General features: G+C 40.8%; 2 protein-coding genes across 8 annotated transcripts; both read right to left on the bottom strand.

Moving 5' to 3' along the window:
* Window positions 1–713: 713 nt before the first annotated feature.
* On the bottom strand, window positions 714–15134 carry LOC141911975 (transmembrane protein 106B-like). Of its 5 annotated transcripts, none has more exons than XM_074803110.1 (6): window positions 14754–15134; window positions 10307–10367; window positions 10006–10171; window positions 3908–4098; window positions 3625–3678; window positions 714–3436 (listed from the first exon to the last, which is right to left on the bottom strand). In XM_074803110.1, the coding sequence occupies exons 1-6, from the start codon at window positions 15043–15045 to the stop codon at window positions 3241–3243; spliced, it is 960 nt and encodes a 319-aa protein (XP_074659211.1). In that variant the 5' UTR covers window positions 15046–15134; the 3' UTR covers window positions 714–3240. The 5 variants fall into 5 exon arrangements, with proteins under 5 accessions (XP_074659211.1, XP_074659212.1, XP_074659210.1 ...); XM_074803111.1 differs by lacking the exon at window positions 14754–15134 and adding an exon at window positions 12144–13113; XM_074803109.1 differs by lacking the exons at window positions 714–3436; window positions 3625–3678; window positions 3908–4098; ... (1 more) ...; window positions 10307–10367; window positions 14754–15134 and adding exons at window positions 10607–10951; window positions 11033–11571; window positions 12144–13113.
* Window positions 15135–15617: 483 nt separating this feature from the next.
* On the bottom strand, window positions 15618–19849 carry LOC141911817 (cobalamin trafficking protein CblD-like). Of its 3 annotated transcripts, none has more exons than XM_074802873.1 (8): window positions 19734–19849; window positions 19307–19357; window positions 18836–19010; window positions 17980–18197; window positions 17550–17640; window positions 17017–17153; window positions 16795–16881; window positions 15618–16341 (listed from the first exon to the last, which is right to left on the bottom strand). In XM_074802873.1, the coding sequence occupies exons 2-8, from the start codon at window positions 19322–19324 to the stop codon at window positions 16135–16137; spliced, it is 933 nt and encodes a 310-aa protein (XP_074658974.1). In that variant the 5' UTR covers window positions 19325–19357; window positions 19734–19849; the 3' UTR covers window positions 15618–16134. The 3 variants fall into 3 exon arrangements, with proteins under 3 accessions (XP_074658974.1, XP_074658975.1, XP_074658976.1); XM_074802874.1 differs by having other exon boundaries at window positions 18857–19010; XM_074802875.1 differs by having other exon boundaries at window positions 18875–19010.
* Between the last annotated feature and the right edge of the window lie 1538 nt (window positions 19850–21387).

The following is a 21387-nucleotide window of genomic DNA, read 5'->3' as shown; positions in this document are numbered from 1 at the left end:
AAACGCCGTTGATTAATGGCTCTACGCTGTACTACTAATGCCGTGCCGAGCGAGGTGGACTTGCCGGGTTCGACTCGAGGTCGATGTGTGCCCACCAGCCTGTTATAGGCAAAAAGACTATTTTAGACTCAGGTTTTCTGACTATTTGGCAGAAAATTGTGTTCTTTTTGAAGAAAAAATGGAGCTAGGGCACCAGCACAAGCAGACGGCCGGCAGCCATAAATCCCGCCGCGGCGTTAGCCGTTAACCCTAACCCTAATTAACCCTAACCCTAATTAATGTTCGTAACCCTAACCCTAGCAGGATTCGAACCAGCGACCTCCAGCATGCCAGCCGGGCATGCTAACCACTAGACCATAGACCAGTGGTGGCCAACCCAGTGTGTGGTGACCCAATGACCAGTCAGTCTGGTGACTGGTGTCCATTCAGGCGTGGTGATACTGGTTGTCAACTATGACCGACCTGTTTCACGGATTTCAAATGCAGTTAATTCCGCATCTGGCAATTTTCGAAATAAGAAGAATATCAAATTTCTCACAGATATTCACAGTAATGATTGTGCACTCACATAGCGGCTAGAATACAGAGTTTATTTCCTAGGAGAGATTCAAATCCATCTTGATTTAATAAGCAGCACAAGTATCGTAATGGGTGCTCGGCTCCTCAATAGAGAAAATAACGCCGAAAACAAATCAAAAATAAAAATTCGTTTTCCAAGTAATTTATTTAACATAGATTTAAACATATTATTCGATAATTGACGGAACCAGTTGAAATGCTGTTGACTCAAAGAGAAATGATTCAATTCTGACCTATCCACAACTGTTCCGCACAGTTCCTCCTGGTTCCACAGTTCTCTATGAGTATTTCAGAAAAATATATCAGCTAAATTTGACTAGAACTGTGGAACCAGGTGGAACCAAGATTTTGACTTTCACAGGCCAGACTTTGAAGTTCAAAAGTGGTCAATAAATTTCAAGACTTGTCTTAAGTTTTAGATAAGCTATACAACATAGATGGTCTTAGACTGGTCTTAAGTTGTTAGATTGGTTATAGAACCAAAATGAGCTTAGACCGGTCTTAAGTTGTTAGATCAGCTATAGAACCAAAATGAGCTTAAACTGGTCTTGAGTAGTTGTTAGATTGGTTTTAGAACCAAAATGAGCTTAGACCGGTCTTAAGTTGTTAGATCAGCTATAGAACCAAAATGAGCTTAAACTGGTCTTAAGTTGTTAGATTGGTTATAGAACTAAAATGAGCTTAGACCGGTTTTAAGTTGTTAGATTGGTTATAGAACCAAAATGAACTTAGACTGGTCTGAAGTTATTAGATTGGTTATAGAACTAAAATGAGCTTAAACTGGTCTTAAGTTGTTCACAACTGAGTCCGAGACTTGTTTTAAGTTGTATATGGTTTTAATTAATCTAAGCCATGACTGTTAAACTGGATCCTGATGTAGGTAGATTTCCTAACTGTTGTACACAATAATAGATAGTTTACGGTTTAATACTTTATACAATACAATATTTCTAAATTGCATAGATGACGTCTTGAAAGCCCTAACTTTCCACAAATTCATGCAATGAAGCTTTTTAGCGTAGACACGTTTTCAATTCCAGTTCCTCAGAGTGTAATCAGTTAAATAATTAATGATTTAAATCAGTAATCAATTTTCACTATATGCTGGAATTTAAAAAGGGGGCTGCATTCATTGATACAGTAAGTGTATGACATTGTGGCTGTTAAAGTAGCAAGGCTTTCAATCCCCACAAAAAAATACAGAAATTTGAAGCTTAATTTTGGAGTAATCTTCTATTTCACATTAGCTCAATATATTTCAATTCAAAGCAATAATCAGCATTGATAAAATACTGACATCCATTCTGGTTTGGGCAGCAGATATTTTATAAGCTGTGGCTGATTTTCGCTGTGGCTGATTTTTGGCTGAGGGGGGATGTAAAAATGAAAGGGGTGGCCACGTCCCTCTAAAACCTCGACTGGAACACTAGTAAAGTTTTTTTATAATTCATACTGTTTAATAATCTACTGACCTTCTATAAACAAGGTCTGTAAATTTATTTAAAACAACTAGATGATCATACATTGTATAAATATTAGAATGTCTTTAATTATTTGAAAATCTTGACGCGTTTCGGCAGTTGAAAGATAGCGACATTTAAATCAACACAATCCAAACAACTACACTGGTGATTGTCTGAAGGGGGAAGATTGCAGGATGCGGGATGCAGGATAGCAGGATAGCAGGATGCAGATTCATTAGAATCATTTTTTCAGTGAATGGTCTGCTGAGATTCAAAAGAGAAAATATTCATTAAAGCTAACTCAAAGTGAGGTCTCACAGTGAGGTCTCGTAGTGAGGTCTCACAGTGAAGTATCGTAGTGAGGTCTCGTAGTGAGGTCTCACAGTGAGGTCTCGTAGTGAGGTCTCGTAGTGAGGTCTCACAGTGAGGTCTCGCAGTGAGGTCTCGTAGTGAGGTCTTACAGTGAGGTCTCACAGCGAGGTCTCACAGTGAGGTCTCACAGTCAGGTGGGTTGACAATTCATAATCACAGTCAAATATTAATAGCAACATTATCATAGAAATAAACGCAGGGCCTGGGTTTAAGACGCTGGGCCTGGCTTAAAGGAACTTAGGTCAAGACAAATAGAGGTATACATAGTAATACATCATAATACCTACGAGAGGCCTATAACTTATTTACAAATTACACAAAAATTATATTTATTCACAAGGTTGATAAATAAGTATGAATAAGCAGCTAACATTGAACCGCAGACTTGGTTCTACAGAACCAGCCACGCGGTTCAGCCTGAACACCAGCCACGCGGTTCAGTCTTATATGAAAGTCCCTTGGAGTTAAGTTTATGTAAAGAGGTCCATTATAAACCGATCTGATTAATTCAGATCGGTTTTAAAGCCTTAGTTTTGATTGTTTTATCCAACAATCTCATTTTCATCTTCATACAAAAACTCGCGAGTTTCCACTAAAATACGGATTGTGGATTGCGGTTTCACCGGCAGTCTTTTTAATATATCCTCCATTATGTACAAACATTTTTTATCAATCCACAGTACGAATGAATGGTTCCACGTTTTTAACATATCCACTACGAACAATTCCGCGTTGTTAACATATCCACCACATATCGCTGTAGTTCCGATCTGCGAAAGTTTTTAGAGTTTCGATTTTTTTCGATGAATCTAAACTCAACCCGATCTCATCGCTGTACGTCGGTTTTTTTCGCTGTAATTTTATTTTTGTTGCCAGCAGCGACAGTTTTTGATTGTTGTTTTTGTTTTGCGGCGGTGACGGTGGTGTTTTTATGGCGTGATATCGGCGCACAGCTCACGTGTTGATACGTCGTTAGAGTCACTTGCTCCGTGTGACCTAAATAACTCGTATCAATCATCCATCTACGAAAAGAGAAATAGATTTTAAAATTCTAGATTTTGAAAATTCATGTCTTCGGTCAAGTTGCACAGTAAGGCTTAGATTTAAAACCATCTTGGTTCAAAACCCAATTTAATAATATAAGACCTGTCTTAAAGAGATTTCTAACAGGGTGGCGACTTTATCATATTTTTCTAATGTTTATACTTACACAAACTGCATGAATATTTGAGAAACCCATTGACTCTTGAAAGCACAAAATTCCCTATAAAAATAAATAAAAATTCATCAATTTCAAATCGAATTGAAAGAACTGAAAATTAGACAAATTTCTTCATAAGTCACTCGTAAAATATTACAAACTTTTGTAAATATTTTTTCTCAAAGTGTTTTTAAATTACTATTCTATCAGTTCATGTTTATTTCATACTTGCGTAATTAACATAATCAGTATTATTTCTATGATTATTATAATTATAATTATTGAAACCTACGCGATGTATCCTTCTTCTTCTTCGAACGTGATATTGATTCTGATCGAATATTGAAGTTGATTCCTCATCGGAATCGAGACTTTCGTCGTATTCTGAACTTTTTTCATGATTCTCATATCGTACATCGCCTGAAGTTCAACGTTATTGATCGCGATTGCGTAGAAATTCTGATTCGTTACATTCACTCGATTCTGAAATATAGAAATACAGAAATATCAGAAACAGGTTTCAGAACAAATTTATTATACACCTTTAATCTTGACAATCGACCAAGATCAACAGTTCAGGACCCAGTTCCACAGTTCAGAACCTAGTTCCATGGTTCTGGATCCAGTTCCACAGTCCTGGATCCAGTTCCATGGTTCTGGATCCACACTTTTAGACCCAGTTCCACAGTTCTAGACCCAGTTCCACAGTCCTGGATTCAGTTCCAAGGTTCTGGATCCACACTTTTAGACCCAGTTCCACAGTTCTAGACCCAGTTCCACAGTTCTGGATCCAGTGTCCACAGTTCTGTACCCGGTTCCACAGTACTGGACCCAGTTCCACAGTTCTGGACCCAGTTCCACAGTTCTGGACCCAGTTCCACAGTTCTAGACCCAGTTCCGCAGTTCTGGATCCAGTTCCACAGTTCTAGACCCAGTTCCACAGTTCTAGACTCTGTTCCACAGTTCTAGACCCAGTTCCACAGTTCTAGACCCAGTTCCACAGTTCTAGACTCTGTTCCACAGTTCTAGACCCAGTTCCACAGTTCTGGATCCAGTGTCCACAGTTCTGTACCCGGTTCCACAGTACTGGACCCAGTTCCACAGTTCTGGACCCAGTTCCGCAGTTCTGGATCCAGTTCCACAGTTCTAGACCCAGTTCCACAGTTCTAGACTCTGTTCCACAGTTCTAGACCCAGTTCCACAGTTCTAGACCCAGTTCCACAGTTCTAGACTCTGTTCCACAGTTCTAGACCCAGTTCCACAGTTCTAGACCCAGTTCCACAGTTCTAGACCCAGTTCCACAGTTCTAGACCCAGTTCCACAGTTCTGGACCCAGTTCCACAGTTCTGGACTCAGTTCCACAGTTCTAGACCCATTTCCACAGTTCTAGACCCAGTTCCACAGTTCTAGACCCAGTTCCACAGTTCTAGACTTTGTTCCACAGTTCTAGACTCTGTTCCACAGTTCTAGACTCTGTTCCACAGTTCTAGACTCAGTTCCACAGTTCTAGACCCATTTCCACAGTTCTAGACCCAGTTCCACAGTTCTGGACCCAGTTCCACAGTTCTGGACCCAGTTCCACAGTTCTGGATCCAGTTCCACAGTTCTAGACCCAGTTCCACAGTTCTAGACTCAGTTCCACAGTTCTAGACTCAGTTCCACAGTTCTAGACCCAGTTCCACAGTTCTAGACCCAGTTCCACAGTTCTAGACCCAGTTCCACAGTTCTAGACCCAGTTTCCACAGTTCTAGACCCAGTTCCACAGTTCTAGATCCAGTTCCACAGTTCAGGATCCAGTTCCACAGTTCTAGACTCAGTTCCACAGTTCTGGACCCAGTTCCACAGTTTAGGAACCAGTTCCACAGTTCAGGAACCAGTTCCACAGTTCTGGACCCAGTTCCACAGTTTAGGAACCAGTTCCACAGTTCTAGACCCAGTTCCACTATTCTAGACCCAGTTCCACAGTTCTAGACCCAGTTCCACAGTTGACTGTAGAGTTACAATAATTGAAATGAACTTATTGAGTCAAACATTAACCTACAACCCGTGGAGCTGGGGTTCCAAGTGTTTACACAGCTCAACACACCTAATTAAATTGCACACAGTCAACAAGTTAATTGATTGGTTTGAATATTTCAAATGGTAATTAAATCAGCTATTGATTTGATTATGTTAATTAGTTCTGTCTTAACGAATCAATCAATAAGAAAACAGAGGTGTCAGTTATTACCCTATAGTGCGTTCCGGGTGACACTCTGTTTTTAGAATAGTTACTTAAAGCGCAACTTAAAACCAAACACAAAATAATCAGTGATTTGTCAGATTTTTCTGCCATTTTGGAAGCAATTTTAGATTGCTGCGGCCAATTGCTGATTTTTGCCACAACAAATTTACTTCAATGGCTTCAAAAACATGATATGACTGCGAAAAACACCAGTTTTATTGAGATATCCCCCTTCGTTCATTTCATTATAGATCAACGTCGCAATACATTATTTTAATTTTCTTTATTCTATTTCTTAAAAAAAAAAAAATTAATTCTTGAAAATCAAATCATAATCAGACATAAAATTTCACTAAAAATATCACGTCTGCTATTGACATTGAAGGTGAAGGTCAATTATAAGCAGACGTCCCTTGTTTCTAAATACGTCTGATAATTCGGTCTGGTCTAGACTGCGTTCAAAACATCGAGACTAATTTGAATTGTATGAAATGAATGTTTTTACGGGCCGCGACCCTGACTGACAATACACGCAGTGTCATCGCGCTGTGACTACAAATTGACACCACGTAAACAACAATTAAAAACTAATTAATTAATTGACTGATTACTAATTAGTCGATATGAACTCATCAGCAATATAAACACACCACGCAGAGACTGATGTATCATCATTTAATCTTCAACAGTTCGAGAAATCAACATTCTGTGAGAGGTCGCATCTAGTGCAGGTTTAAAGGTACGCTGAATTTAATCGATTCAAATCTCGATAGCCTGAGTTAGAATTGTGTGAATTTTATTTGATCGTGAACACAGTTTCTGTGGACGATACACGATACCTGCAGATCATTCATTCCTGCATATAAACAGTTTTTCAAGGAGTTTCAAATGAGGACATTTTTTGAGGAAGCGTCTGCATCACTTTCATATCCCAATTACTGCACTCTGCCTAAATTGATACTGTTTTTCTTGATAAACCATTAATTCAGTGGTTTTGTGAGCAATTTTTATCTAACGACGTTTGAGATGTTTGGTTTCTAATTTGGTAACTGTACCGATTTAGGTGTAGTTTATTGCACAACTACAAACTAGACACAACTTCTAATTGCCTATCTCAAAATTGAAGGAGTTTCTGAAATTTGACCCAAGTTGAAGCAGGTCTTAAAAAGCATTTTCCAATTAGAGGGAGTATTTAAGGAATTAAGGAGTCGTAGGGACCCTGTAATAACCCGAAATTTGATAAGATGACTCCTCTGTTTACAGGCACGTGTGACGCAGCAACTGAAAAGATTTCACGAGAATAAAAATCTAGCATCACGCGAGGGCGAGGACATCGACAGATTTCTTGAACATAAAAATTGTGTCCGAATTCGAAAAAAAGATCTTCTACCAATGGCGTTGATAGTTACGAAACAAGAGGAGACTGCTGGAGTCACTGCTGGTGTCACTGCTGGAGTCACAGCAGGAGACACTGCCGGAGTCATTGACTCATCGACTGAATCGACCAGTTCGACCAGTAATATCGAATCACTGGTCAAACTTACCAATAATCCGATGTTCCCCGAACTAAAAGCTACGCTCGCTGAAGAGTGTTTACAAATCGGCCACCAGGCGGCGCCGAACATGCCGTATTCGATGTCGTTGCTAGGCGACGACGACAATGCGATTGATTTAACGACGCGATTGACGATCGAAACGACGGAATTACGAAACGAGTTCCGGAACGTGACGCGTTTAAACGACGACGACTCGACGAGAGTTCGAGAATTAGAAACATTCTATAATACACAGACTACCGTAACCGAGGTCGACCGTCATAACGCAGTTACCGTCGCTGTGGAAACTCAACAGACCGGCCCGGACCTCGACGTAGAGATGTATCATCTAAACGAGTTTTACGATCGGCAACTTTTACATTTAACGAGACGCGTTCGACGCAGTTTGAGTCTATTACAACAATTAGTTACCGAGCAACGCGACCAGTCGACCGGCTGCGACCAGTCGACCAGGTCGTCGCGCAAACTAACGACAGCCGCGATCGACGCGATGAACGACTGGTACAACGCGAACATCGACGCGCCGTATCCGAGCGACGCCGAGCGCGAAGAGATGGCGCGCGTCGGTCGCGTAACCACGGCGCAGGTTAAACAATGGTTCGCTAATAAACGCACGCGATCGCGTAATACCAAACCGAAACGAGAAAAACGACTGATGGAAGAACGACTGCTGGCGATCTGCCAACATTTAATAAACGACGAGCCGAGCGGCGTTACAGGTGGCGCCGGTAGTCGATATGGTCGCGGCAGCGTTTATAAACAACCGGTGAAAATATACGGAGAAATCATGAATCAACTTTCAGCATTAGTTACAGATTGTTCACCTTATTACTGACAACCCCCCCTTCCCCCCTCTCTCCACGGGGTTCAGTGTTAACTGTGGGGGAACTAGGTTCAGAGTAAACCGTGGAACTGGGTTCAGAGTTAACTGTTGAACTGGGTTCAGAGTTAACCGTGGAACTGGGTTCAGAGTAAACTGTGGAACTGGGTTCAGGGTCAACTGTGGAACTGGGTCAATGATATTTTTGTAAAATACAGTATCGAATGTTAGCTGCCTCGATTTAAGCCTACGCAATCCGACTGGGATTAACCTGGTTTAAATAGAGCACGACACCTGCAGTAAGAGCATGTAACCCCCGCATTCGCAGGTCCAAGTGAAAATAAGGTGAGATTTGTATAAATTATAACCGCGTATATTTAATACGAATATCAATGTGCTATAATCACATGTAAAATAAAGTGACACGTTTTTTGTGAATTATTATATAATAAAAAACCCTTCATATGAAAAACACAAGAGTTTATTCCGAGGATGTTCAATCAAGACAGGAAAGATGTCTGCCTCCATAAATCCCCCTATGACATCATCAAATTGTCTATTAAGTGATTTGATATATAGACACTTCTAGAAAAGATGGCTGCCTCCAGTTTATCCCCCTATGACATCATCAAATTGTCCACTAGTGATTTGATAAATAGACACTTCTAGAAAAGATGTCTGCCTCTATAAATCCCCCTATGACATCATCAAATTGTGTACTAAGTGATTTGATCTATAGACACTTTGAGAAAAGATTGTGCCTCCATAAATCCACCTATGACGTCATCAAGTTACCTTCTAATTCACCATTTAAGGCTAAACAAAAATGATAGTTTTTTTATTACTGTTAATTTTATAAGAGAGGCAGGGTAGATAGGCGGCCGCGGCCGGGTCAACTTTTAAACTCAGCAGAAACAAGGTATCAATTTCTTTTAGCCTAAAAATTGAATTATTGGGGTGCCGAACTAACCTGCACCCCCCCCCCCAGTAACATCTGGGGTGCCGAACTAACCTGCACCCCCACCCCCACCCCCTCATGTTCGGTACTTCTGAGTTTTGAATTGCGTCATTCCATATATGCCGACCTGATCATAACACCTGTTGTTCTAGCAGCACCTACCGCTACTGCACCTGCTGCTGTTGCTGTTGTTCAACAGTAGATACTGATCATTCATTGAATTCATATTATTATTCTGTACACAATATGCCGGTAGTATGAGTGGAGTATGAGTGGAGGCCACCTGCGGTTTATACCATTATACCATATATACACCTTCATGTGTGTGTGTGTGAGTGTGTGTGAACTCCAGTTTGAAAAATCTGATTCAAACAATAATAATCATATTCATTCTCAACTCACTTTCATCAAAACCCATACATACCTAATAGACAAGGGATAAAATCTAATTAAACTGACACAGCTTTTGGAAATGGGTTCAGGGTCAACTGTGGAACTGGGTTCAGGGTCAATTGTGGAACTGGGTTCAGAGTCAACTGTGGAACTGGGTTCAGAGTCAACTGTGGAACTAGGTTCAGAGTCATCTGTGGAACTGGGTTCAGAGTCAACTGTGGAACTAGGTTCAGAGTCAACTGTGGAACTGGGTTTAGGGTCAACTGTGGAACTGGGTTAAGGGTCAACTGTGGAACTGGGTTGAGGGTCAACTATGGAACTGGGTTCAGAGTTAACTGCAGAACTGGGTTCAGAGTTAACTATGGAACTGGGTTCAGGGTTAACTGTGGAACTGTGTTAAGGTGTAATGATGTAAAAGGGTTTTGAAGAGTTGTCTCACCTCTAAACTGAGTTGAACGAATTTCTTGGTGACATTGACTCTAGCGAAATCAGGCCATAATTTCTTCATGTTTGATTTTAATCGAACGCTACGCGGAAACAGGAAGAATATCGTCAATCCGGCTGCTAGGATACAAACCAGTATCGTAGCAAATATCTTCAATTTCCTACAAATAAATTACAAAATTATTCCGTCATTTCATCATCGATCTTCAACAATTCTCTACTGAGCTTTCTGTTCTTAACGCAGGTTTTTTTAGAATATTAATTGGTTCTTCTCACTTGGTTCATTATGAACTTACGTTTGTGGGTTCAGTCTCTTATCGTTAAGCGGTATTAAAGCCACCAGTTCCTTCTCTTGATCTACAAAAATAAAACCAAATCAAATTCAGCCGTTTTTAAAAACATTGAGTTTATCATAAATTTTCACAAATATGAAACTAATTGATGATTCTACCGCGGAAAACAAAAAAACCAACAGCAAAAATTTCAGTATTTTTGAAACTTTATTCAGCGCAATTTTCCGTTTAACAAGATTATTTTTCTTATAAAAGAATATTTCATATGATACTGAACGAGTAAACCATTGTTGGTTACCAACGGTTACCGAATAGACGAGAGTTTATCAGTAGTTTTCTGAAAAAATGGTCGATATCTCACTGAATCGAACCGGTCGCATCTGATGCAGCTGTCGATTCAGCATCTGCGACCAGCTGCTGCTGATTGTCACAATTTCCATCGATTTGTTGCGATTTTTTCGATTGTAATTGATCGAAATATTTCCGTACGGTCGCCGGGTTTAGATTCAACGCGTCTGCTATAACGGGGATTCCCCTCTCGTCCGGGGATTCCCCACCGGTCGCTGACAGATACCGCGACATAACGGCGGCCGCGTGAGCCGTGATACTCCGCGTTACACCACCAGGGGGCACCACCTTCTTCATCTGCTACAACGAGAAAACAAACATTTAATGTTTGAGAAAATTCCCAGTTTTTTATATCCCAGGTTTTACGTGTGAATCTCTTACCGTTGATCGATATTCTCTACGAGCGATGGCCGCCGGGTCAGTACGGTCGTCACGGCGACACGCCGCGTACATCGCGCATCGCTGCTCCGCCGGCCGATCGAGGAATTCTCCGATCGCCAGCAGGTGGCGCCTCGTCGACTTATTAAACGCGCGATCGGCGGTGAATCGACGCAGTAAATCGGAGAGGTATCCCTGTGATTTATCTAGGGCGGCGCGCGCCAGTATATCCTGAGTGATCCGATATTGGCGCAGCTCGGCGCGTACCCTCAACGGTATACCACGCGCCAAATCTAACAATCCGTCGTTAGAAAATGAGTTTAAAGTTTCATCGTCCATTTCAGCATCATTTACACCCTCGTCGTCTCTCATTATCGCGGCAACGCTGTTCATTTCATCCTCAGTTTCATCATCACCGACGACGACCGTGTTGTCACTATTCGCGAAGGTAGATTCCTCGGCGGGAATGCCGTTGCTACCGGCGAAAGTAGATTCCTCGTTGCTATCGGTGATGAGAGTAGATTCGATCGGACCGCGTGACTCTAAAATGGTCGAAAAACGTAACCTTCGCGAGAATGATTTTGAAAGAATGAAAATTCTACTAAACACCTCACTTGTCCTGCCCGACCCCCCCCCCCCCACACACACACGCACACAGAGATGATGAATGAATGAGAAACTGAACGCAAAAACAAAACTGACTGAAATAAAACTGACTTCAACAATTCAATATAGTTATGATTAACAGCAAAATATATCATGATTGTTTATACCAGTAAACCGTGTATCAAAGTTGCCCCTTGGGATAAATCCTTAACCTGAGCCGGGTTTTATAGACTGGGTATCAAAGTAATCCCTAGGAGTAAATCCGTAACCTGGACCAGGTTTTATAGACTGGGTATCAAAGTTATCCCTAGAAGTAAATCCTTAACCAGGGCCTGGTTTCATAGACAGGGTTTAAAAGGTTTGTGAGATATAAATAAAAGGTTCAGTTCCACGATAAACTCAATTTTGTGGTTTTATTGCTGTTGGTTATTTTAATGTCATCAGTGACGACAATGATTCAAATTTAACGATTCTAAACTCAAAGTTTTCGAGGATTGATTTAAATCACCTTTTCTGACGTATCCTTTCCCGTGACACGTCGGACATTGAGACGTATCACCGCCCGAATTAAATATATTCCTCCATAGCGACGTCGTTGCCGTCGACGACTCGTTGCTAACGCTCTGATAATTATCCGATCGTTGAATATCGTTATAGGGGGCGCTACCGGTCAACGAAGCGTTCCTCTCCGAATTACGGAACGTTTTATACGCTTCGATTCCCGAATCTATACCCGAATTATCCATAGCAACGACGAGTTAATAATCCGGTAACTAACGACGCCGCAACAATGTAAGTCGATATCGCAAGTTTCGTCCAAACTAAATCACTTCAATTTTCTCCAGAAATTATACGTTAATATTAATATTTATATTAATCCCTTGTTATTTCTATGATGGTTTAGGCAGGTCCTCTTTTCAATTAGTAATTAAATGATCAATAAAATTGATAACATCATTGATTAAAACACAACCTATACTCCGAGCTGCACTGCTAGTCCTGTCTGAATAAAGCTTTTGATTTACACTTTACCAGCACCCTAAATCCACCTCACCTATTCCGCATTAACATAATCAGTTTACACCAATACAAGGTTAATTCCCTAAATTATGGTATTCCAGAATTGCCGATATATTCATTTTTAATTGAAACGAAATTTTGGACGCTACCAAAACCCGACTATGACTAGTGTTAACTTCAGAATACTATATATCAATAGGACACACGCCTCGACACCTACACAGTAAACCATGTGGACTTTGAAATTAATCATCATACTCCACAGGTTACAATAAATGGAATCTTAGAATTTCCAGGTAAACAGTCTTATCTGTCAATACAGTATGAACCTATTCACTCTATTTATTCAGCTATGAATAAACTGGACATTTTTTTTCTATGATATCGATTGAAGACATTTAAAGATTTGTCTCGCGGTGTCGTAACAAAAATGTTCACCTTTGCTCATAATGTTAGAAAGAAATCAATATTATATCATAACTTGATCTAAATACTTCACTAGATTTTGACTAAAAATTGATTTGGCTCCGGCGCCTTCAGAGACGATAATTCAATAAAGGAGATGTCTGGAGCCGCTCCAAACATGTTGATTTAGATATTCTCGGAGCCACCCGTAACGAGGAAACCCCTCTAAACGCTAGTTTCTTCTTCACGTGGCTATGATTTTGAACCGATAAAACCGCGTAACATTCTCGTGTTTAAACGCGACTGATTTTAATCTACGATGAACTCGGTCCGAAGAATATTCACGTCGAAACAAACTGTGACCGAAGAGTGACGACTTTCAGACTCAGTCAGCGGTGAAAACTGAAGCAGTTGTCGACATTTTTCAAGTTGGCACTTTTTTCCCTGAATCCAAAGATGAGATCGGTTCACTCAATCAATGGTGATGAAAATATCCACAATAAGTTCGTTGAATTTTCACAGATAAAAAAGGCAATAAGATTTGTCAGCGGAAATTTCCTAAATATACACAACGAGTCCAAAATATATATCACTTTTTAACCACTTTCAGGACTGTGACCGATGAGTAAGCACTGATCATAGATATTTTAATCCGAAGTACATTAACCCTTGTGTATTGCTCTCAGACTAGGCATTAAAAATATCACAATTCCGCAATAATTCCAGTATATCTATAAGTTAAATCTGTCTGATGTAATATCCTGCAACAGTAATGAATAAATGACTGATTGTGAATACAATGAAGGCCAACTTAAACTGAATACTAATAGTGGCTCATTAAAAACGGTTCCACACCTGTCGCAGTAACAGAAATGAATTCATATTAAACATGTTGTCTAAAACTGACTGTATGTGTAATTAATACTAATGATAGATTTCAATCTGACTGCTGTGACGTGACTCTGCATCAGAGTCCTTCATTCAATACTGAATTCATCTAGAAATACATATGATAAATACATAGGCCTAGTTCCTAGTCTACACTAGTCAGTAACCTGGAGGTTTAGTTTCACTAACCACACATTGGTATAAGCCTAAAACCCAGTTCCACAGTGCTGCATTCAGTTCCACATTTCTGAACCCAGTTCCACAGTTCCACTGTTCCACAGTACTGTACCCAGTTCCACAGTTTAGGACCCAGTTCCACAGTTCTTGTCACAGTTCCACTGCTCTGGACCCAGTTCCACTGCCCTGGACCCAGTTCCACAGTTCCATTGTTCCACAGTTCTGAACTCAGTTCCACTGTTCTGAACTCAGTTCCACAGTTCCACTCTTCCACAATACTGGACCCAGTCCACAGTTCTGGACCCAGTTCCACTGCTCTGGACCAAGTTCCACTGTCCTGGACCCAGTTCCACAGTTCTGGAACCAGTTCCACAGTTCTGGAACCAGTTCCACAGTTCTGGATCCAGTTCTGATCTTTTTACCTCAAAGTCAACAGCAAACTGTGGAACAAGATCCTGATTTTAAACTAATCATAATTTTACTGAATCATTGAAGTCAGTACAGGGTGTCAGTGTCAGAAATCAAAAATATCTAAACCAATCACGGAAAAAATACATTCACCCAAAATACCTCCACCCTGAACTCAAAATCCTGACGGATAGATGAAGTTAAAGTGAAGAGTTATTACCTTTCGGTATTTTTCCGGTACCCCTACACGTAGGACACGGTACAGACGGCCTCTTCATGATATCGTCCCCGGGTCCAGCAGCGGCTACATCCTCATCATCGCTACCAGTCCGAACCGGGTTAAATTCCTCGTATCCTCTGCGACCTGCTACTGACGAGTTTATACTACGTTTATTCATTGAACCGTAAGAGGAAGAATTCCTCCTCCTGCTGGGCGGCTCCTGCTGCTGCCCCTCCTCATCCTGCGGTAACTGTTGTAATCTCGATGCGCTAGTCTCGTCTGCCCGCTGCATCGATCCTCGATTCAGATGATATTTACCACACAGCTGTTTTTAATTCAAATTTTCATCGATTTTTTTCGACTCTCTCGATTAATTTTTTCCAAAGGGGACAAAATTGTTTCGCTGTGGCGGTAATTATTCCCGATCCCTCACATGCCAGAGTATGAATACAAATTATCTTTATTGTCCTGATAGTAATACAAATTGCCATTAAATTTATGAAAAATTAAAGTAGTCATTATGATAAGAGTTTTGTGTAGAGAAGAATATGAAGAAGAAATTGGCCAAGGGGTAAATCCTCAATCAATAAAAATTTATTGAAGACACAATTATTTAGCTGTGGCGGTAATTATTCACCTTTACCTCACATGCCAGGGCTAGCTTTCAATTTTAATTTATTGTAGGCACATTTGTTGAGCTGCGGCAGTAATCATTATAAATAGCTCACTTACCGGCGGTAGTGAATTACAATACAATTCAGTATTTATTATCAGATCTATAGGGCGGTCCTAATCATACTAAATTCTACTCAATTTTCCAATGAATCAAAGAACGTAATAAATTTGCAAAGAAAAATTCTTGAATTCATTAAAATAAGCATTTATTAAACTATATAGGGGTGGCAGAAGAGTGGATAGTACATTCCACATAAGTGGATAGTCCACGTCACCAAATCCACTCACTATAATAAGCTCATTAAAGCTATTACTTTTTTAACAGGAAAATATAATGACCTTGAACTCTTTTGGATTTCGACACGAGTTTCTCAAACCATTTCAAGACTATTTTTATCTTCTTTATTCTTTCAATAAATCAACACAGTTTTTTTTTTCTCTCTGACGCGGAGAGATAGTTATTCCGACTCTCAGTAAATCAAACAATGCAGGTATCAATCTACGATCACCAGCGGTAACGAAAACGCGCGTAGATACCGGCTAATAGTGGGTTAAAAAGTTTACGATAGGATTTATAAATGCTCTAGTGTCAGCAGCTGCAGATAGAGGGAGTAGTCTATCATTTCTATCCGGTAATAATAGAGCGAGCGCTATTTCCGTCTAAAGCCATTAATCCCGGTTAATCCTAATCCGGATTAACACGCTGCTAATCCCAGTTTTTCTTGTTCTGTATTTGCTGCATGGCTGGGTGTTCAATGGGAGCATCGGTGAAGATACAACCGACGTAAGAGTTCGTTCCCCACAGTCGATGACGTATCACTTTACAGCAGCCTAAATCCTCGATCTCGAATCCGAAATTACGATAGCGTTCGTCCGTTTCGAAAAACGTCGCGTTAGTGTGAGCTCCGAGAAACTATAAAATACAAACAAATATTCATTCACTAGGTGTCGCTAGTGTGCAGTAGGACATCAACTACTGCAACAGTAGAGGATTCCACTTGTGGCGAGTGAGGATCCACTAGGTGTCACTAGTGTACAGTAGGACATCAACTACTGCAACAGTAGAGGATTCCACATGTGGCAAGTGAGGATCCACCAGGTGTCGCTACTGTGCAGTAGAACATCAACTACTGCGTCAATAGAGGATTCCACTTGTGGCAAGTGAGGATCCACCAGGTGTCGCTACTGTGCAGGACGGTAACTACTGCAGCAATAAAGGATTCCACTTGTGGCAAGTGAGGATCCACCAGGTGTCACTAGTGTGCGGTAGGACATCAACTACTGCGGCAATAGAGGATTCCACTTGTGGCGAGTGAGTACCTAACAGGCACCACCTGGTGGTTTAAACAGTATAAGATTGACTTACCGGGGTACCGGACGAGGGGTCTATAAAATCAGCCCAATAACCAGCTTCATTTAATGCCGCACAAATATCATTGGCTCCAGTTATAAACTAAATAAACAAAATCGGAAAAACAAACATTACACAGTACAGGTAACTACTGTATCATACACCGACAAATTGACTTCTTCATTACTGCCAAATATCATGTTGGAATTTCGAAGGTAGGACGAGTGTTTTACTTACAGTAGATAGTAGTTCCTCTCTCTCCATTTCGATGTCTTCGTTCCAAGCAGACATATCGTTCTCTGATTTCTGACTGATCGTAATTACAGTCAACGGTCGGCTGGTTATATCTCGATCGGGAAATAAATCAGCAAAATCTGAAATCAATTACAACATTCAGAATTAACAACATTTGAGAAGAGAATGAGAGGAGAGGGAGGGGAGAGTGAGGGAGGGAGGGGCAGAGAGGGAGGGGAGAGAGGGGAAGAGAGGGGGAGGGGAGAGGGTGCAGAGAGAATGTGGGAAAGCCTGGAGAGATTGGGAGAAAATGATGGGAGAGAGGGTGGGAAAAGAGGGAGGTTTGGTTCGACGATGCAGTCAAATCTAACTGATAGTTGCAGCACAAAACCTTATTCCACAATTCCACAGTTGAAAGGATCAGTTTAAAACTCACTAGAGCTTAAATTAATTGATTCTAAATTCTGACAACTGTGGAACTGAGTGCTGGGTACCGGCCAGATCCACACTGTTCGCGTAGTTTGAATTTGAATTACCTTTTTTGAGTAGTTTAGGACAGTCTTGCACAACGCACTCCATCACATCAGACATTGATGGTTCAGTTAATATCTGTTCCATTTCTTCAGCCTACATACAAACAAATACACATACATCAATGATGTCATAGGGGGATTTTGGAGGCAGACATCTTTTCTAGAAGTGTCTATAGATCACATCACTAGTAGACAAATTGATGATGTCATAGGGGGATTCATGGAGGCAGACATCTTTTCTAGAAGTGTCTATAGATTGAATCAGTTGTAGACAATTTGATGATGTCATAGGAGGATTTATATAAGCAGATATCTTTTCTAAAAGGGTCTATAGATCAAATCACTAGTAGATGATTTCATGATGTCATTAGGGCAGCCATCTTTTCTATTAGTTCTGACAGGAAATTCGATGAAGTCATAGGGGGATAGATACCTCTCTAACTGTTTGTATGAACTGATCGTAGACTTTAGCGTGTCTCTCAGCGGGCAGCTCCTCGGTGAGAATATCGGGCAGAGGTTTCACGCTGTTTGTACTCAGTTTCCCGGCGGTCTCTAATTGCGAGCTCGTACCGACCAGCCCCGGTAACGGAAACCGTCTGTCCTGAGGCCCGAACGGACCAAGCGTTTTGTCCGGCCAAACCGTCTCAGAATCTATCGGTAATAGACAAATATTCATAAATTAATATTCACAAACAATGGTTTCAGTTAACTTGTAAATAAATACCATCATTGATCATGGAATATAATTAACCATCAGTTAACTGCAGCCTCAGCTTCATACAACGCTTGAATACTAATAATGCTATGTATTGTTTAGTAAAGCAAAAATAGCAGCAAAAGAAGTAATACAGAAAACATCGTCTCACTCAGACATAGACAACCCGAAATTTTGACTGATTGCGATAAAAACGAAATCAATTTTTTTGACTTCTTAACAATATTTTCCAATTTTTAAACTCAAGACCTTCCCTTACCTTGTACCGTGTTGGTACCAGTTAGTCCGAGTGAGAAGTGTTTTACTGTAGTTGAAATATGCAGGAGCCACCCTCCGTCCCCTCCCCTAAACAATACTACTAAAACTAGTCAATTCAAACAGTGCTGCTACTAAAACAGGTTAAAAACTCGAAATTTAGCCGATTTTTTCAAACAATGAAATGAACTGAAACCCATTGAAAGAGAAACAAGGAGAGGTCTACGGTACGTGAACAAAGCAGTTCGAAGCACAGAATTTCAAAACTCATGCTTCCACGCAGAACGCGCTATCATTTCTACGTAGTTTCGACCTTGACCTTGACGTAATAAAACGTAACCGCGGCGACGATGACTACCATTGTGTTGTTCGGTGTCGACGTCGACGGCTCGTGATTCGGGGATTCGTTCGTCGTAGGAACTGAACGCTCGGAAGTGACGTACGACCGCGCGTACGCTCGGCATGTATCCACAGATCCGCCTCTGGCATGTGAACTAAAAACAAACGCAAATACATATCAGTTTATTTCGACATCAAGAAATCGACCATCTTGGATCTCTGCTCAGGTCTACAGGGGCTCATATCAGAGTTGTAGTTATTAATCCTGTGTCTAAATTAAACACTGGATTTAAACAGATTATCATTTTTACCCACAGTACCTACAACTCTGATAGGCCTACAAGCTCCCGTGTTCAGGAATCCCATAACGATAGCGACATTCAAGATGGTCGAGTGTCTAAATGGACCAGCGAAAAAAATTACGATATTAAAATAATCGATTGAATCTTACTCGTGAAGCGGCAGCCATGCTGGATTGTTTGATCCAAATTCAAGAGAGTCACTGAAAATGAATTTTTGATGAAAATTACTTTGTCTTCTTTTTTGTTAACCCTTTGGCTCCTCTTCCAAGGTCGTTGACCATTGCAATTCAACCCTTAATTAAACCCGGCTAATTTCAAGCCTCCTCTTTTCAATTAAAACTGACTTAAAGAGTTTGAATAACGAATTCAAGTGGACGGAGTAAACACAGACTAAACAATTCTCCAAGTCTGGTTGATGTAAACACAATTTTTTCTGCTCGATTTTTGAGGACAATTCAAGGTCGTCGCAGTTGTTTCAGACATTTTCTGCGCCGATATTCCGCCGAATTGAGGACTGCACCGGCATGAATAAACACCAATTAAAAAACCTATGACAAAATTAATCTGTTTTGATACCTTTTCAAGTGGAATTTTGGGATATTATTATTGCGTCACGTCAATCAGATTCTCCAGAAATTAGAAATATATCGCCGAGAGATTTGTACGCCGCCCGGGGGTATTCTTCAGAAACTAGAAACAGCGTGACGAGTTTGACTCCAGAGTCTCTAAAACGCTGAATCAACACGACTGAAGCGTTCCGAAAACTGCAATCGACATCACAGGGGCTCGTCACGATAGCTGGGGGTCCAAAATCGAGATTTGACCCAGTATCCTAGGTACCACCTATAAGAAAAGAGTTTATAGGTGGTACCTAGGATACTGGGTCAAATCTTTGATTTTGGACCCCCAGCTATCGTGGACGAGCCCCTGTGATCGACATCAATTTATTTTTTTCTTGTTAAAAACATTTTCAGAAAAAAATGTACCTTGTTTTATTTCATCTCGAAATATGATTCAGTGTCAGAGGGACGCTGAGTTATAATTGATCCTACTTGCCCCTAATAATGATATGTTTGACCCGGGCAATCGGACAAGTGCTTACTTAGATCGCACCCTGATTTATGGGAATTATACATCTCCTGAATCTCCGAATAAAAGAGGGTATTCGATTGTTTGTAGAAATATCCAATCATCTCACGCCGTAATTGGTCACTGAGTTATTGCACTTTACCAGACTGACTTAACCACAACAGTACAGTGGCCTAGTATGGTCTAGTGGTTAGTGTGTCCGATTGGCGTGTTGGAGTCGCCCGGTTCGCGTCCAGCTAGGTTTAGGGTTGTGGCCCAGTTATAGGCTATTCCTGGAAGTGTTTTTTACGGTAGTTATTGTCAAAGATCCTCCTAATTACCAGGCCCCACACAATATATCATAATTATTTTACAATATATTGTTAATGAACAGGTGAAATATATCTCGGTGAAAAGGCGCTCATCATTTGCTTTGATGGTTTCGAATTGACATCAGAGCCTGAAGAGAGGTGCTTGATAGGAAGTTACAGCACCTGTTGTGAACCGTCGATCGGAATATAAGCGCCGGTTGATCACAGATTTCATACATCGCATCCTGTGTTACAGTTTGTGCTGCTGCTGCTGCTGCTACTGCTGCTACTATATCTGTGGTGAAATCTACTTCAATTTGAAACAACGATCTTTTAGTAAGTACTGTTTTAATGGATCTATTTGTCGCTATGAAGGGGACAATTCAGAGAGGACAAATTATGTTTTGTTTTCTAAATGCAATTTATCTAAACACTGAGGGCAGTACTTAAAATTACAACGTGGCATAATTAGTGAACTGGCACCGGGCAATCGACTCGATCCAGTTCCACAGTTCTGGAGCCAGTTCCACAGCCACCCAGCTCCATAGTTCTGGACCTAGTTCCACAGTTCTGGATCCAGTTCCACATGGGCCCAGTCCCACAGTTCTGGATCCAGTTCCACATGGGCCCAGTCCCACAGTTCCCCAATTCTGAAGCTGGTTCCATGGACGATTACATGGTTTAACTAGACGGAATTAACTTAATTTTATGACAATCTATTCATTCTTTTTCACCAGAAAATCCGCGGCGATATGTTTAAAAGTCACGTGTTCTTGGTGATCGCCTGCTCGATCGTAGTCGTCGTTTCAGCGAAATCTGCGGAGGAAATCTGCAAAACGAAATGTGATTAC

The sequence above is a fragment of the Tubulanus polymorphus genome, chromosome 10 (assembly GCF_964204645.1).
Source record: "Tubulanus polymorphus chromosome 10, tnTubPoly1.2, whole genome shotgun sequence".
NCBI lineage: Eukaryota > Metazoa > Nemertea > Palaeonemertea > Tubulaniformes > Tubulanidae > Tubulanus > Tubulanus polymorphus.
This window is presented reverse-complemented; position numbering and strand designations above follow the sequence as displayed.